At 39.1% G+C, this 18,776-nt stretch overlaps 1 protein-coding gene across 23 annotated transcripts in view; it reads left to right on the top strand.

Moving 5' to 3' along the window:
* The window catches only part of PUM2 (pumilio RNA binding family member 2), a 107,745-nt gene extending 90,503 nt beyond the window's left edge, over positions 1–17,242 (top strand). For 11 of the 23 annotated variants that reach the window (XM_038394071.2, XM_043510199.1, XM_043510200.1 and 8 more), the window contains 6 exons: positions 1,431–1,565; positions 1,830–1,967; positions 8,490–8,615; positions 9,158–9,279; positions 11,750–11,942; positions 14,157–16,062. In XM_038394071.2, coding sequence (XP_038249999.1) covers positions 1,431–1,565; positions 1,830–1,967; positions 8,490–8,615; positions 9,158–9,279; positions 11,750–11,942; positions 14,157–14,288 — 846 coding nt within the window. In that variant the 3' untranslated portion in view covers positions 14,289–16,062. Of the gene's footprint in view, positions 1–1,430; positions 1,566–1,829; positions 1,968–8,489; positions 8,616–9,157; positions 9,280–11,070; positions 11,550–11,749; positions 11,943–13,174; positions 13,311–14,156 lie in introns of those variants that run through there. The other 12 variants (XM_038394062.2, XM_043510205.1, XM_038394074.2 and 9 more) reach the window with 4 other exon arrangements.
* Positions 17,243–18,776: the final 1,534 nt, after the last annotated feature.

Here is an 18,776-nt window from a genome sequence, read left to right on the forward strand (position 1 = left end):
GCCATGGTAGATAACCAGCTGAACATGAACTCTGTCCAACGCTGTGACTGAAAGGGCTCACAAAAAATGTGAATGTATAAGCAGGTGATACTCCCTCTGTATAAAGCATTTCAGACCACTGTTCAAGTACTGTGTCTGGTTCTGGTGTTTATACTTCTTTAAAAGCGAAGTTAGAAAAGCTAGGGAGCGTTCATCAAAGAGCTATGGGAATTATTCTGAGGTCTGGAAAATGCATCTTATGCTGAATGTCTTTCAATCTGCTAATTTTTCAAAGAGGGATAAAAAGCAGCTTGACTGTGGTCTATAAATACATATACTGGGAGAAGATACCTGATACTATAGGGCTGTTTAATGTAGTAGGTAAAATCATAACAAGAGTCAATGGCTGAAAGATGAAGCTAGAAAACTTCAAATTGGTGATAAGTTGCAAATTTTGAACAGGGAAAACAATTGTTGGAACCATTTCCCAAAGGATATGGTATAGATTTGTTTTCACTTAGTCTTTAAACAAAGACTGGATGTTATCTTAAAGATGTTCTGTAGTTCAACCACAAATTATTAACTCAAGAATTGACTGAAATTTTACCACCTGTGTTATGCAGGAGGTCACATTAAATGGTGGTTGATGATTTGTAGTTATTTCATCTTGCTGTCCTAAATTGACTCAGGCCTAGCCCCAGAAATGTTCCCAAGAAAGATAGCACTAATCCATAGATACAGTTAAGGGGTTCCAATGTGAAGTACTAAATGCAGGTAAAATTGCCTGGCGCTTGTACTTGTCCTCAGCTACTTAAACACCCAGTGTGCTGGTACACTTTGGCTCTGCTTCTTGGGTCTTAGGCAGTTCCAAACTTCCCCAAAGTGTGCAAAGTACCAACGAGCTTTCCATGGCATTTGAGGCCTCAGTGAGCCACTCCAGAGGTGACACCTTTCTCTACTACTGCCCTTTTGCTACCTATAAAAAAGCTCATCTGTTAAGTTTATTAGGTTTATTTAAATGATTTTGTCACCATGCAGTGACAGAACCAAATCTGAGACATTGAAAGAGCACATTGAAAATGTAGTTCGTTGGCAAATTGGGATCACATAATGTGATTAAATTGCAAAGGATTGCCCCTTAGGTCAACCTTTTGCGGTATCTACACTGTGCTGGGTTGACGGGAGAAACTCTCCCATCAACTTACCTTATGCTTTTGATTCCGGTGGAGTACCAGAGTCATTGGGAGAGCGATCGGTGGTCAATTTAGCAGGTCTTCACTAGACCTGCTAAATCGACAACATACCCCACCTCCACCCCCATGGATCGGTCACCACACATCGATCTCTGGTAAGTGGAGACAAGCCCTATGACAGTTAGATTTCTGCCAAATAAACATCATCATACTGCAATGCATCAGCTTTCATTTAACAGCATCTTTGTTTTCTTGTAGTTTGGAAGCCCGGATCAAAAGTTAGCCCTAGCAACACGCATACGTGGTCATGTTCTGCCATTAGCCCTACAGATGTATGGTTGTCGGGTTATTCAGAAAGCACTAGAATCTATCTCACCTGACCAGCAGGTAATTGTAAGTTAGAACTGTATTTTTTTGTATTTATTTTCAACAAATCCATTGTGTACTCTCTAACGATTTTCAATTTTTATTATATTGTTATGTATGCTTGAAATAAAATGAATATTTTATTAGTGTAATTCTTCAGATAAAAAAGATAATCTGGCTAGGTTTACAGTGAACATAATGATTTGAATATTACGTTTGAAAATGCAGTTTTGCTGAGACAGCATCAATGTAGAGAAGTGGATAATTTAATAGTGTCCTTATTTTTTGCAGAATGAAATGGTGAAAGAGTTGGATGGTCATGTTCTGAAATGTGTGAAAGATCAAAATGGAAACCATGTTGTACAAAAATGCATTGAATGTGTCCAGCCACAGTCACTCCAGTTCATCATTGATGCTTTCAAAGGACAGGTAATGTTATTAATTTCTCTTTCTCTAGGAGTTGCATCATTGACCCAAGGATTGCTGTAAAATTTGCAAATACCAACAAGCATTTATCAACACATTGGTGTCTCGTTTAAGTTAACATAGCATGTAACATCACTATTTTTTGTCCTAACTGAAAAAAATAAAACCCTGGAATTACATGGTTAATATGACGTAGAGTGAGAGTATATTGGGAATGAGGCCCTCTGAAAAGTACATCTGAGCCTCTATGAATTTGATGGCAGAAATACTCAGCTTATTGTCAAGTTTTTCATTCCAGTTTAGAGACTGACATGATCAGGTTTCCTTTGTCATATTTTATTATTTCAGTTAACCAAAGGCCATCTCTGATCTCTGTTCATGGCAATAGAAGTAACTGCAGTTATTACCAGACTCTCTTGTAAAGAGAGATTTATTTCTCCTCTGTCTGTTCCTATGTGCTTTACCTTAAGTAATGGCAATTTCTTCCAAGGTTATCCACCTGATTCTAATCACTTTTAATAAAACACCTTTATTAAATTCAGTCAAATGTTCTCTGCGCCTGGATTAGTAGAGATGTCTGATATGAAAGGTGACACTGATCGTTATTCCAAAAAATTGTATTCCAAGGTTAATATTGTACTAAAGATAATACAGAAATCACTGCAGCTAAATAAACTTTTAGTATGACCACCTTGTACTTGCCTAGATTGAAAAATATAACTAATTCAGATAGATTAGGTTTTATTTTAGTGGTGCACCGTACACATTTCTTTACAATATCGCCAACATATCATTCTCTCTCATGCACTTTACTGTACTGAGATGAATATTTTTCCCGTGATATTAACTTTTTATTGTGAATAGCAATACCATGACTTACCAAAATGATTGCTGATTTCACTTTTCGAGTCCTCTTGCTGTTTACATCAAAGTCTGATGGGGGGGAAATGGTGGAGGGGCTGGTTTTAGTGGTTTATAAATAGAGGCCCTTGACTAGTGATCAATGGCTCCATGTCTAGTTGGCAGCCGGTGTCAAGTGGAGTGCCCCAGGGGTCGGTCCTGGGGCCCGTTTTGTTCAATATCTTCATAAATGATCTGGAGGATGGTGTGGATTGCACTCTCAGCAAATTTGCGGATGATACTAAACTGGGAGGAGTGGTAGATACGCTGGAGGGGAGGGATAGGATACAGAAGGACCTAGACAAATTGGAGGATTGGGCCAAAAGAAATCTAATGAGGTTCAATAAGGATAAGTGCAGGGTCCTGCACTTAGGATGGAAGAATCCAATGCACCGCTACAGACTAGGGACCGAATGGCTCGGCAGCAGTTCTGCGGAAAAGGACCTAGGGGTGACAGTGGACGAGAAGCTGGATATGAGTCAGCAGTGTGCCCTTGTTGCCAAGAAGGCCAATGGCATTTTGGGATGTATAAGTAGGGGCATAGCGAGCAGATCGAGGGACGTGATCGTTCCCCTCTATTCGACACTGGTGAGGCCTCATCTGGAGTACTGTGTCCAGTTTTGGGCCCCACACTACAAGAAGGATGTGGATAAATTGGAAAGAGTACAGCGAAGGGCAACAAAAATGATTAGGGGTCTAGAGCACATGACTTATGAGGAGAGGCTGAGGGAGCTGGGATTGTTTAGTCTGCAGAAGAGAAGAATGAGGGGGGATTTGATAGCTGCTTTCAACTACCTGAAAGGGGGTTTCAAAGAGGATGGCTCTAGACTGTTCTCAATGGTAGCAGATGACAGAACGAGGAGTAATGGTCTCAAGTTGCAATGTGGGAGGTTTAGATTGGATATTAGGAAAAACTTTTTCACTAAGAGGGTGGTGAAACACTGGAATGCGTTACCTAGGGAGGTGGTAGAATCTCCTTCCTTAGAGGTTTTTAAGGTCAGGCTTGACAAAGCCCTGGCTAGGATGATTTAACTGGGACTTGGTCCTGCTTTGAGCAGGGGGTTGGACTAGATGACCTTCTGGGGTCCCTTCCAACCCTGATATTCTATGATTCTATGACTAAATTATAACGCTCTTTACTGGCAAATTGTGAATTATTCCTGGTGTAATATAATGTAGTAATTGAAAAAATGAAAAATACATTACAAAAGTGTTGTACAACAGAAGAGAACTTTCACAGAATCGTAGAAATGTAGGGCTAGAAGGAACCTCAAGAAGTCGAGACCAGGCCCCTGTGCTGGCACAGGAGCAAGTAAACCTAGACCATCTGTGACCTATGCTTGTCCAATCTGTCCTTAAAAGACTACAATCATGAGGATTCCACAACCTCCTTTAGAAGCCTATTCCAGTGCTTTAACTATCCTTTTAGTAAGAAAGATTTTCCTATTATATAAGCTAAATCTCTCTTAGAGCAGATTGAGCCAATTACTACTTGTGCTACCTTCAGTGCACATGGAGAATAATTGATCCCCGTCCTCTTTAGAACAGCCCTTAACAAATTTTGAAGACTGTTTTCAGGTCCCCCCCTCAGTCATTTTTTCTCCGTACTAAACGTGTCCAGTTTTTTTAATCTTTCCTCATAAGTCAGGTTTTCTGAACCTTTTATCACTTTTATTGCTCTTCTCTGGACTCCGTCCAGTTTGTCCACATGACCTAAAGTATGGTGCCCAGAATTGGATACACTACTCCAGCTGAGGCCTCACCAGTACTGAGTAGAGCGGGACTATTACCTGTGTCTTACATATGACACTCCAGTTAATACACCCCACAGTGATATTACCCTTCTTTCCAGCTGCATCACATTGTTGATTTGTATTCAGTTTGTGATCCACTATAATTAAGGCTGCAAGTTTGTCATGGAGCTCACAGAAAGTCACAGATGCCATGACTTTCCATGACCTCTGTGACTTTTGCAATGGCCATTGTGCCTGGCTCAGGGGCAGCTCAGACAGCCCCTGCGCCAGGCACATTGGCAGCTGCTGGGTACTCTCTGGCCACTGTGTCCTTCCTTCCCCTGCAGCAGAGTTGGGTGTGGGAGCGGGCAAGAGGTTGGGGCATGGGATGGGTGAGGTGGGTTCTGGGCAGTGATTACCTGTGGGGCTCCCTGGAAGCAGTGACATCCCCCTTGCTCAGCTGCTAGGCAGAGGCGTGGCCAGGCAGTTCTGTGTGCTGTCTCCACCCACAGTGCTGGCTTCGTAGCTCACATTGGGTGGGAACCACGGCCAAGGTTTATTCACGGGTTTTTTTAGTAAAAGTCATGGACAGGTCACAGGCCATGAGTTTTTGTTTACTGCCCATGACCTGTCTGTGACTTTTACTAAAAATACCCGTGACTAAAATGTAGCCTTAACTATAACCCCTAGATCCTTTTCGGCAGTACTGCCACCTAGCCTGTTACTCCCCATTTTGTAGTAATGCATTTGATATTTTCCTTCCTAAGTGAAGTACTTTGCACTTGTCTTTATTGAATTTCATCTTTATTGAAATTCAGACCAATTCTCCAGTTTGTCAAGGTTGTTTTGAACTCTAATCCGATCCTTCATTGCTCTTGCAACTTCTCCCAGCTTGTTGTCATGTGAAAATGTTACTCCTCAGTCCATTATCCAAGTCATTTAATGAAAATATTGAATCTCGCAGGACTGACCACTGTGAGACCTCACTAGATATGCACTCCCAATTTGACAGAAAACCACTGATAACTACTTTTTTGAGTACTGTCTTTCAACCAGTTGTGCACCCATCTTATAACAATTTCATCTAGACCACATTACTCTAGTTTGCTTATAAGAATATCATGTGGGACTGTGTCAAAAGCCTTACTAAAATCAAGCTACATCACATCTACTGCTTCTCCCCTATTAACTGGGCTAATAACCTTGTCAAAGGAAATGAGGTTGGTTTGCCATGATTTGTTCTTGACAAATCCATGCTTACTATTCCTTATAACCCTATTATCCTTAGGTGGTTACAATTTGATTGTTCAATAATTTGATAATTTAATAATTTGCAGGCTAGCTTTATTAATTCTGTGCGTGAATTAATCAAAACTTCCAGGTGTAAGTCTTTGTGTTCAATCCTGGCCATCACCTAAAAACTTAAGCCCTTAAATCAAACCTTCAAGGACATGTCTGGATAAGAATTTAAATAACCACAGTAAGCCAAAGATTTGACTGTATATTTTTAATATATACTTAAAGTATGTGCATGTAACAGTGATGGAATACGAAATTTGTAGCATAATCAGTTGCAGAATTTCAAAACTGTTTTATAAGATTCCAGAATATCCAGTTAATAAATAACATTCCAGATTAGGAAACATGAGTGGAAAAAAATCTCTCTTAATGTGATCCGTGCAGATGAAGGCTCTCCGAGACCCTAGGTACATCATGTCATGGGCCTCTTGCGGGTCTGCCCATAGATAAGAACATAAGAAGGGCCATACTGGGTCAGACCAAAGGTCCATCCAGCCCAGTATCCTGTCTACCGACAGTGGCCAGTGCCAGGTGCCTCAGAGGGAGTGAACCTAACAGGTAATGATCAGTGATCTCTCTCCTGCCATCCATCTCCACCCTCTGACAAACAGAGGCGAGGGACACCATTCCTTACCAATCTTGGCTAATAGCCATTAATGGATTTAGCCTCCATGAATTTATCCAGTTCTCTTTTAAACCCTGTTATAGTCCTAGCGTTCACAACCTCCTCAGGCAAGGAGTTCCACAGCTTGACTGTGCGCTGAGTGAAGAAGAACTTCCTTTTATTTGTGTTAAACCTGCTACCCATTAATTTCATTTGGTGGCCCCTAGTTCTTGTATTATGGGAACAAGTAAATAACTTTTCCTTATTCACTTTCTCCACACCACTTATGATTTTATATACCTCTATCATATCTCCCCTTAGTCTCCTCTTTTCCAAGCTGAAAAGTTCTAGCCTCTTTAATCTCTCCTCATATGGGACCCGTTCCAAACCTCAAATCATTTGTTGCCCATTTCTGAACCTTTTCTAATGCCAGTATATTTTTTTTGAGATGAGGGGACCACATCTGTACACGATATTCAAGATGTGGGCATATGATGGATTTATATAAGGGCAATAAGATATTCTCTTTCTTATTCGTTATCCCTTTTTTAATGATTCCGAGCATCTCATTTGCTTTTTTGACTGCCGCTGCACATTGCGTGGATGTCTTCAGAGAACTATCCATGATAATGCCAAGATCTTTCTCCTGCTTTGTTGTAGCTAAATTAGCCCCCATCATATTGTATGTATAGTTGGGGTTATTTTTTCCAATGTGTGTTACTTTACATTTATCCACATTAACTTTCATTTGCCATTTTGTTGCCCAATCACTTAGTTTTGTGAGATCTTTTTGAAGTTCTTCACAGTCTGCTTTGGTCTCAACTATCTTGAGCAGTTTAGTATCATCTGCAGACTTTGCCACCTCGCTGATTACCCCTTTCTCCAGATCATTTATGAATAAGTTGAATAGGATTGGTCCTAGGACTGACCTTTGGGGAACACCACTAGTTACCCCTCTCCATTCTGAAAATTTACCATTTATTCCTACCCTTTGTTCCCTGTCTTTTAACCAGTTCTCAGTCCATGAAAGGATCTTCCCTCTTATCCCATGACAACTTAATTTACGTAGGAGCATTTGGTGAGGAACCTTGTCAAAGGCTTTCTAGAAATCTAAGTACACTATGCCCACTGGATCCCCCTTGTCCACATGTTTCTTGACCCCCCTCAAAGAACTCTAATAGATTAGTAAGACATGATTTCCCTTTACAGAAACGATGTTGACTTTTGCCCAACAATTTATGTTCTTCTATATGTCTGACAATTTTATTCTTTACTATTGTTTCAACTAATTTGCCCGGTACTGACGTTAGACTTACTGGTCTGTAATTGCCAGGATCACCTCTAGAGCCCTTCTTAAATATTGGCATTACATTAGCTATGTTCCAGTCATTGGGTACAGAAGCTGATTTAAAGGACAGGTTAAAAACCATAGCTAATAGTTTCACATTTGAGTTCTTTCAGAACTCTTGGGTGAATGACAGTAGTGGTGAATGATATAGTAGTGATGGCAAGTGCCCCCTTCCTTCTACCAAGAAAAACAGGAACAGCTGTAAGAGTAGCAGCCGTGTTAGTCTGTATTCGGAAAAAGAAAAGGAGTACTTGTGGGCACCTTAGAGACTAACAAATTTATTAGAGCATAAGCTTTCGTGAACTACAGTGCCCCTGTTACCCTAGCTACTGGTATAAATTTATCTGCTTAGCAGACTGGGTAATGCCCTGAGCACATTTCTGCTGCCACTGAGAACTGATGTAATCAGATGGCTCCAGGAGCTGGGGTCCTAGGCACAGATCTTTAGTGCTTATGGCTTTCTCTGGCTCTGAATGTGATTGGAGGCTGAAATTTCTAATGCGGAAGACACCACTTCTGTGAAGACTTTCCAGTACTTTGAAAAGTAGCTAACACTCAATAACGCACTTTTGAAAAGTAATTTACAGCACACTTGTAAACTTCAGTATGTCTAATTTCAAAATTTGTAATCCTGTTTTAAGGTGTTTGTGCTTTCAACTCATCCGTATGGCTGCAGAGTAATTCAGCGTATTCTGGAGCACTGCACTGCTGAGCAGACTTTGCCCATTTTAGAAGAATTGCATCAACACACAGAACAGCTTGTGCAGGTTAGCGTACTCTTATGTTTCAATATGAAGTTACTGTTAACTCTGTTTTTTGTTGTAGATTTCAGTTTTATATATTACTGGCTGTTATTTCTTAATTGTTTAGGATATGATAAAGCTTTGTTTATGCATTTTTGGCATAATGTACGGTACAGTGTTAGTTAACAGCATCCGTAGAATCAGCTTACAGAAGTTTTTGGAGGTTTTATGACTACAAAATCGGTGGCTTTATTGATGGTGTATGTGTAGAATTAATTTTAAACAGATTTAGCAGATAATGGTCTTTCCTTAGCAAATCACAAATTTTAGCAAGGTTCAGATTTTGGACCTGAAATCCATAGGACCATGAATAATTCATGGTGAAATCTTGTTTTTTCAGATGTGCTCTTTTAATTATTTTGTAATGATCAGTTACAGTTATTAATTTTTTTCTCTTTACACCCATACCAGTTGTACTTCTCAAAGTGAATATAAAAGTGCATAAGCCATATGAGTTTCTCAGACGGAACCACAATAAGAAAACTGAAATCTTTTTATATTTTCAGGATCAATATGGAAATTATGTTATCCAACATGTGCTGGAGCATGGTCGTCCTGAAGACAAGAGTAAAATAGTTTCAGAAATAAGAGGAAAAGTTCTAGTTCTGAGTCAGCACAAATTTGCCAGGTATTACAATGTTCTCAGTGTTAAAGAAAGGTTCACTAGCCTTTTTAATGTTGTTTTGGAATTGACTTATTTACGTCAGTTGCTGAGGAAAGGATTTAATTTTTCTGCCTTTGTTCAAAGCTGATTAATATTTTGCCTAGAGCTTCCATTTGCGTGAAAAAGTAAGACTTTGGTAAGAAGAAAATGTTCCATAGCGGAACAAAAAACATCAGAATTTTCCACAAAATGTCTGGCAGCTGGGCAGCGTGCCCATCCAGAGATCAGCCCAGGGAGCTGGCTAGGTGGGGACCCAGCCATCCAGCTCCTTGGAGAGCTGTGGGTCCTGGGAAGCCTGGGCTCCACAGCAGCCCACCCACTAGGCAGGTTGACGTAGAACCAGGAACCTTTAGAACCCTGGCTGCCAAGGAGACATGAGCTTGGGAGCCGGGGCTTCCAGATATTTGGCTCCTCAAGCCCACCAAGGGGGCTGCCAAGGAGCTGGTGGCTTGGGAGCAAGGGATTTTCAGGCTCTCGGCTTCCCATCAGTCTGCGTGAGGAGTCAGGAGCCTGGAAACTTGGGCTGCCTAGAAGATGGACAGGCGAGCTGGTAGGAAACCAGGCAAGTTTCACACAATATTTGGAACTCGAATCATTTTCCAGCAGAAGAATGTTGAGTTGGAAAATTTCCTACCAGCTCTAATTTTGACCATCTCAAAAGTACAGTGGAGTCGCATCTTACGTGGGGGTTAGGGTAAAGTCTGCGTGTAAGGTGAAAATTGCATATAGTCAAAATTACCCTTGAAAATCCCTTAAATCGCCCATAAAGTACATTATACACTCCATCACATTACGATTGGGATTGGCATCTATAGCGCTACGTATCCGTGAGAATGTAATCCTCGTGTATGTGACCTTGAAACGGCGAATCACGCCTTGGTTGAGAGGTTGGAGGATGGAGGTGGTATTAGGGGGGAGAAAGATGACTTCAACGTTATGTGCAAACCAGAGTGCCGCAGGGTGGCCAGGAACATTGTCTATATCAGCAACACTTTAAAGTCAAGTCCTTTCTCTTTGAGGTAACGTTTGGCCTCCAGAATGAAACGCTTGTGGAACCAATCCAGAAATAATGCTGCTGTCACCCAAGCCTTTTTATTTGATTCCAGAACACAGGCAGGAGATTTTTTGTTCTTGCCTTTCAGGGCACGGGGATTTGCAGCGCTGTAGAACAAGCTTGGCTTTATTAAATGCCCAGCCGCATTGCCACAAAACAACAAAGTCACACGGTCTTTAGCTGCTTTAAAGCCAGGGGCTTGTCTTTTTGATTTCGAAGTGTAAGTGCAGTTGGGCATTTTTTTTCCAGAAGAGCCCAGGCTCATCAGCATTAAAAACTTGTTCCAGAAGATAGCCATTTTCTTCTATGATTTTCTTTAATTGTTCGGGGTAGGCTTTTGCTGCCTCTTCATTGTCAGATGAAGTTTCACCGATTAGTCTGCACGTTTTTGAGGTTGAAGTGGTTCCTAAAACTGTTAAGCCAACCTTGGCTGGCTTTGAATTCCTTCTCATCAGAAGGCTGTCCCTCTTCGGCAGGAGGTTTGAACAGGACGGAGAGGCTAAGATCCTTTTCTCGCAACGTGTTGCCCTCGATAGGCATATGTTTATGGTTCATGTGTTCCAGCCATAAGTTTAATGCCTTTTCAGTCTTCATTAAAGTCTTATCATGCACCTGCCTCGACACCGTAGCAATTATTGGAGCACTTGGAGCCACAGTTTGACGAATTTCTCTCTCTCAAAATTTGATGGCATGGATGCTAGATTCATTGTGGCCATATTTACGTGCTGTGTTGGAGATCAACATACCCTCTCTCAGTAAGTCCAACACAGCCAGTTTTTCCTCCAGCGTTGGAACAGATCACTGTTTCTTCAGTTGAGCACCAGATGAAGTAGTTGACTTGCGTTTAGGGGCCATGTTGTACAAAAAATACGTACAATATCTTTAAACACTAGAATCACACTCAGCGCGGCGAGATGCTTACACTATGAGAGGCATGCAGGAACTGAGACCGACTGAGGGAACAGCAAATTCACGTCTCCCATCTCGCGCTCGCTCCGGGGCATATACTCATTGAGTGGAATGGTGGGCGGAATCGCCCATGGTATTTACCAGTATCATCTTTTTCTTTTCTTTTCTTTTTTTTTTTTTTTTTTTGCCGAGCGCGTGTAGTTGAATTCGCGTAAATTAAATACGTGTACAATGCAACTCACCTGTACAGATTATCAGCATTTTTTCCACACAAAAAGAAAGTCCTTTAAAAACTAAGGAAATTAATCTTTTGGTTTATATCATGCACTTTCAATATTTAGTACCACAGTCATAATGTATGTATAAAATACTCAGATGGGCCAATCCCTATTCAAATAAATTAGAAAGTAATATTCTAAAATATTCAAAACCTTTTAAACCTATAAAACACAATTACCTTATTTTTTTCAGCAATGTGGTAGAAAAATGTGTAACTCATGCATCTCGTGCTGAAAGAGCTCTACTTATTGACGAGGTTTGTTGCCAGAACGATGGTCCTCACAGTGCCTTATACACCATGATGAAGGACCAGTATGCCAACTATGTTGTTCAGAAGATGATTGATATGGCTGAACCTGCGCAACGGAAGATTATAATGCACAAGGTACATGATATATAGCTTCATCAGCGTTGGGGGGGGGGTTTCTCTACATTCACGTTTCCTGTCACCTCTTTTGTACATATTTCTGAATTTACCTGAATTTCTTTAGAAGCCACCTTTCCTGTAGGTTAATTACCCTTGTAAGGAAGGGAGCATTTATGGCTTAGTAAAATAAAATAAAAAGCACATCCTTTTTTTTATTTTTAATGTCTAATAGTCTGGTGAAGCAGGATATAATTGGATCTTTGACAATTCATTTAGTTTCTACAGATTTATGTTTTGAACCTTGAAAACAACTCCTAGCAGTTATTGTTAGAGAGTTTATTCCTTCACTCTCCCACTTCCCTGGTCCTTCTCGCATGAACAGAGAGCAACAATACCCAAAGTCCGAAGGTGCAAACAATTCGATGTTTATTGGGGTGAATTTCCAGCAAGCTTAAATCGAAATTCCTTTTTCCTTATTTTCGAATCCCAACTTACTTCCTGTTTGCCCCTAATTTATATAGTAATATTCTTAGCTATACCTTAACCAATCATTCTACTGAAATTTACCTAACGAATTCTAACACGATTAGCTAACCAATTATATGCCACCACCTTAATTAGTTTACACCCAGCAAAATTAATGATACAGCAGACAGAAACAATCACAGAACCAGACAGAGACCATGCCAATAAACAATAGCAAAGTGGGAACTATAATGACAAAACAATACAGAAGTGAGGATTTCACAACTACATCTATAAAGACTTAAGGGTTTCCCAGCTGTGTCTATTGATAAGTGAGTTCTTACCAGGCAGAAAACTATCAACCTAAATTTCCTTTTACATCTTCTAGGCTCTTCCCTTTCTCTGGAGGTGATAGATCGAATCACCTTCCTAACAGCCCCATATTGACTAGTTTGGAATGTGAGGAGGTGACCGGTCGCTTCCCAGCTTATGGCTGCCTCTGCTGCTTAGCCAAAGGCATTGGCTTAAGAACAGGGCCTCAGCCTGTCACAGTGAGAGAAGGCCTTACACAGATTTTTTTTCTTGTATACCTCTGTTACTAGCTAAATGATAAACATATACCTAAATTCTTAGAATATAGGCCTTTAGAGACAGGCCTGAATATCTATATCCTAACAGTTATGTCTAGTATGAATCTCATTTTTATTCTTTTTAAAATAAACCTGACTTTTTATATTAAACATAAAAATTTTCTATCCAATGCTCTTGTTATATATTTACTTTAGTATACATCTTAGAAAATCAACAGTTTTGAAATTTTCTTCCATCATGTGGCAGTCACTAGTATGAATGGATGAGTCATCCTCATCTATCACTTGGACAAGTAGTAGCTAATCCAGATGCCAGATTTCCACACTTAAGGTACGTCTACACTGCAGCAGCTCCCTGTTGCAGGAGTCTTTCCTTGCGGCAGGAAAAGGTTCCAGGCGCGGGGAACTGCTGGAGCTTTTCCCTTCCACAGTGAAAGCCTCTGGTAGCAGGTAGAGTCTGTGGCAGAGGGAGAGGTAGTGGGGAAAACTGCTGCTGAGCCATTCCCCTCTTTCGCCTTTCTGCCAGAGCCTTGCCCTGATACACCTAGCCACACACCACAATGTGGCCACAGCCTGCTTTTTGCTGGAGTGTGTAGCTACACATACCCTACGCACCACTGCAAGAAGCGTGCAGTGTAGATGTAGCCTTAGTTTTTCCTCTTTGACATGCAGACAAGCTTCTTAGTTGAGAATATCTAGAGATGGAGAAAATCCCAGTTAATCTACACTACCCTTTTTAGTGTCCCATTCAATAGCCATTGAAGTAATTGTGCTTGAATTCTTGATTACTCTCTGGCATATTGAATGGCTGCCTTCCTGGTGTTGGCACATAACAGAAAAAAATTAACAAAATAAAGTTTTCTCTTTTATTGACATGCTCTGAATAATTCATTTTTTCACATTTAAATAAAAACTTGAAGACAAATGTATTTAATAGAAATTAAACTACATTTAGATAGCCAGTACTAAACAAGCTTGGAATTAAATGCCTGTAATAAGAAAAAGGCTCACTTGGCCTTCTGGTTCTTCAGAATCTAATTTGAAATCTTTCTAGAAACTTTCTAAACTTTGAAATATAGGGCTCCACTTGAAAATATTTAAATAATTCTGAATTTATTGTAGATAATTTATCTGAAAATCTCTTAATCTTAACTAGATTTTTTTTTTTCTCTTGTAGATTCGACCCCACATTACAACTCTGCGTAAATATACCTATGGCAAACACATACTGGCCAAGTTAGAGAAGTATTACGTGAAGAACAGTACTGATCTGGGGCCAATCGGAGGACCACCAAATGGGATGCTGTAAAAGACCATGCATACAGGCAGCAACTTGAATGAAGAAAAATTTAATTGTGAATTATCAAAACCCACAACTTAACTATAAATGTTCTGATTTTTTTAAATCTATTTATTGACTCTGTTCATCCATTTGTAAAATTTTTATTGTTCTTGTGTATATTTTTGGGGAGTGAATTATAAAATATCTCCAGCCCTGGCCCGGAGACCTATCAGATTGAACTGCTGACAAAGCACAGAATGCCTGTATATGATGTAATTGTATCAAAATAGCTGTCACATATTTTGTAAATTTTTACCTTGTAAAGTCACTGAAAAATAGTTTTTAAAGGGAAAAAGTACATTATTCTTTTAATACACTGGCTTGCAATCTGGTAGGTCTACCCACTATCACAGCACAACAGGTTTCTAGAGTTGTAAATAGAATGTCTCCCTCTTCCCCCCCGCCCCCAACGTGTGGAGTCTTTTTATACCAGATTAAAATTGATCAACTGCATAAATATTATTTAACATGTTACAGAAAGTTAAGTTGTATTTTGGTGGTTCACAACATATTATCCAAATAGCAAAAAGGACACAGCAGACTAAAGTAGGGATTGAAAAAACAATGGGAACTTTAAAGACAAGCATCTGTCATTTGCTGTGGACATGATTTTTTTTAAAAATGCAATGCCCTAATATTTTCTCTAGCAATGTATTAAAAAAAAAAAGTGATGTATATACTTATATATTGTTGTACAAGGTAGAGGAATAAAATCATGGTGGTACTTCCATAAAATAAAGTACTGTCTGAATAGAAAATAATCCTGCATTAACTTTACAGTCAGTTTTGCAATGCGGGAAGAGTAGAGTTTTGTATTTTTTTAATTTGCATATAGAATTGTAAGACATGATTTGAAAATGTTGAGCATTTATTTTGCTTTCTCACAGTAGATGCAAAAAAGTAGGTATTGTTGGAGGAGAAAAGGGGCCACTGAATAGTAAACTTGATAGCTCAACATGTAAGCATGATTAAATATTCAGATAGCTTTTTTGCTTCCTATAAATATATGCATTGTATACGTGTAGTTAATAGGTGTAAGTTTACAGTTTGAAAACAAATCTCTTGTTTCGATGTTTATTACAAGCCTTGCTAATTTAGTAGTGATGCTTACCTTGGTTGTACAGATGTACATTTGTAAACCTTCATGCTGTAAATGTAATTTGTTTTACCCCTTTTGGGGACAAAAATTTGCATTTTAGTGTATATTCATATCCCCCTCCCCTCTTTGCCTTGGCATATAGTGTTGTATAATGTAAATTTATTTCAACAAATCAAGAGTGATTTTTTAAAAATTCTATCTTTATATGGTTTCAGAAATATGAACCAGCTTTCTTTTTATCTATTGTGAGAAACATTATGTTTTCTTTATAACATAGCTGTTGATTCTGTTAATATGGACATTTTGGGAAATGAATCAATTGAAAATTTAAGTCAGGATAATAAGAATAGTAAACAAGAAATGGACTGAAATATTTGGTTACCCGAGAAACCAATGCTTCTTCCATCTTAATAAATGTGGCATGATTTTTTTGTACAGAAGAGTACTGTATTTTTGAATAGCCTACTCCCAACCTAAATCAAATATGTATGATACTGTCAATTTTTTCTCTGGACATATGACATTGTAACAGTAACATGAAGATGATGTACATTTACAAGCGGCCTTATGTACATTTCCCAATGATCTTTTTAAGGCAGAATTGTGACCATATGTGTATAATTAAAATCCTTTTTAATCCTTTGCCTATGGAAATATTTTGGAAAAAAGCTTACTTTCAGTTTCTGAAAGATGAAGAAAGTGCTTGTATTTTGTTGAAGCAAGTATTTTGTGTAGAACATTAATTTTGATGGCATAACTTTTTTTTAATCTACAAGCTATTGGGTTCTATGTCTTGAGCATTGATCACATAAGTCTGTTATGGTAAGGCTCTGATGAGGAAAAAAGAACCAGCAGTGGTATAATCTTGTATATAGAGTTCTGTCATCTTACTGTTCATATCAAAATCTATAGAAGTTTCCTTGCAGCATAAAATTGTAGGTGTTCTGTATCTTTTTGTTGTATTCTTGTAGAATTAATTTAACAAAACAGCTTGCTGAAAGTTAGTCTGGCCTACGTCTGAGACTGTGGATCTGTCATTAATGCCCTCCTCAGTAATCCAGTGGTTAGCTTCATAAGCACAGTTCTAATTTCCATTCTAGTTATTCGTTACATGAAGATTAGTTTTCAGCACCAGACTTTCTCTCTGCTAGAAGCAGAACCCCAATCATCTTGAGTTGGGGCTTTCCCTCAAAATACATAAAACGGCCTTGAAGATTCTGCCTTATTGGCACAGGAGATGGGAATCCAAAGTTTCACTTTGAGATGATATTTTGCAATTTCTCTGTTCTGTCCTTTGTACAAACTGTGTGCATATGTTACAATGTACAATGCTGACATTCACCTCAGTTAGTGCTACACTGAACGCAATGCTGCTGGGTGTGTTTATAATGGATGCATCATGCACTCTTATGCAGAAGCTGACATCACCATTCCAGTACTTCCAGCCCCCTGCCAGCCTCTTCTACCATGGTTGGCTTTAAACAGGGTCTTCAAGCTGTAACACATTCAGCAGCCACTGAATCATCTTCTCCCAATCACTTTCATAACAGAATTTTTTGACCCAGAAGAGCTGCAAGCACCTGAAGATCAATTCCCTTCCCCTCACCCTCCTTCAATACATAGTAAGTGTATTGAGGTTTGGATAGAATCACTAGGCTTTTTTTCTCAAGTGTCTCCTTTTGATATGGATTGTTTATGGACCAATTTGTTGAGTCTGATTAGGTCTGTCTCCTGCTCCTTGTGGTTCATAATGAATAATGTAATGTTCATTTGTATATGCTGTAAAAACAAAATGAAAATGTGAATAACACTGTGAAATATACCTGGTCTTGTGTTTTTCTGTAGGAAACAAAACATTCTTTATACCCTCAATTACAATTACATGAAATTGTCCGCTTCCTAATTCAGCACAGCTTCGACTGTGGAAATATATTTATACCTCTCATAAAAATGCAATGTTCAGATGAAAATTAATGGTCTAGTCACTTTTTCCTGTTCTTATCAACTAGTAAAATTTTAATGGAATAGTTCCAATTAATTGCTTCGGACACTTCCATCAGAAGAGGTAAATCATGGCCTTTGCAGTAGGAGTCCTATATGTGACTTCTGGATCTGGATGGTTTTTTACTAGTAAGAGTGAGTCATGAAAGGGTGCAGAGACTTCAATCCTCTGCCTCTCTCTTTTGGTGTTCCATGTAGGCTCTTGGCTGACCACGGACTCTATTATTTTCCAGTAATAAATCCAGTTTAGCTCTACATGTGGCCCCCCAGGGACAAATTTACATGGACCAATATTCTAATGTATCCTAGTGGAAAAACAGTTTGTGGGCAGTTGCAGTTTCCTTATTCTAATTATTGAATTCAAGGTTCTTCCTTCATATATTTCAGATGTCAGCTTCTGGGGCTTAATCACCTAAGCTCAAAGGAATAGACACAGTTTAAAAGAAAAAAAAACCCAGTGCCATTTGAGTAACAAGCAAATGCCTTTTCAAAATTAAAAGTTCATTTGACAGAACAGTATATATACTATTGACACATGCTATTGTAATCACACTTTTTTGAATACTGTTGAAACTCAAGAACTTTTCCAACTCTCATCATTCAACTTGACATGTAGAATTATGAACATTTTCTGCAGAACATGATAATCAGGGTCTTCCACAGATTTATATAACTTGTTTGGAGACTACCTAGGTCTGTTGGTTAAAAGTATTGAAGAATAGAAATGAGATTCATACTAAACAACTGTTAATTTTTTTCAAGGCCCAAATTGTAAATGCTGTTGGTAAAATGCTTGGCAATTTATTTTATAGAACCCTTGCTCAAGCACTGTAGTGTTTCTTTGAGAATAATGCTGGATTAAATGTACTGTCCAATGAATCCATCCATCTTTCACTTTGAAAATCCCACTGTTCTTAGATTGAAGTACTTACTGTACAGGATCTCTTAACTACTATCCAATAATGATGAACACCATAGTAAAAGCCCATAAACTAGAAAACTAGCACAAAAAAGGTTCTGCTTCTGTTTGTGTATAAAGGTACTTACCCTAAAGTAGGTTACTTCAGCCTGCAATTTTAAGTCTCCAGTTTATTACTAAGATTTAGAGGACACCATAGACAATTTGCTCAGTTTGTAGCTTTGCTCTGGTAATGTTATGTACTGTTTAGGTTCTTTGAGTGATTGTCACATGGATTCCACTTCTGGTGCACATGCAAGCTGATTCTTTTTGGCTAGTGCTGTCCAGTAGGCTTACAGCTGTACCCTGCGTGTTCTCCTGCTCCTTCACCTGAGGGCATAAAGGCTAGAGCAGGCCCAGCTGTCCCTCAGTTCCTTCTTATCACCCCTGGTGGTAA

Source organism: Dermochelys coriacea, chromosome 3 (assembly GCF_009764565.3).
Source record: "Dermochelys coriacea isolate rDerCor1 chromosome 3, rDerCor1.pri.v4, whole genome shotgun sequence".
NCBI lineage: Eukaryota > Metazoa > Chordata > Testudines > Dermochelyidae > Dermochelys > Dermochelys coriacea.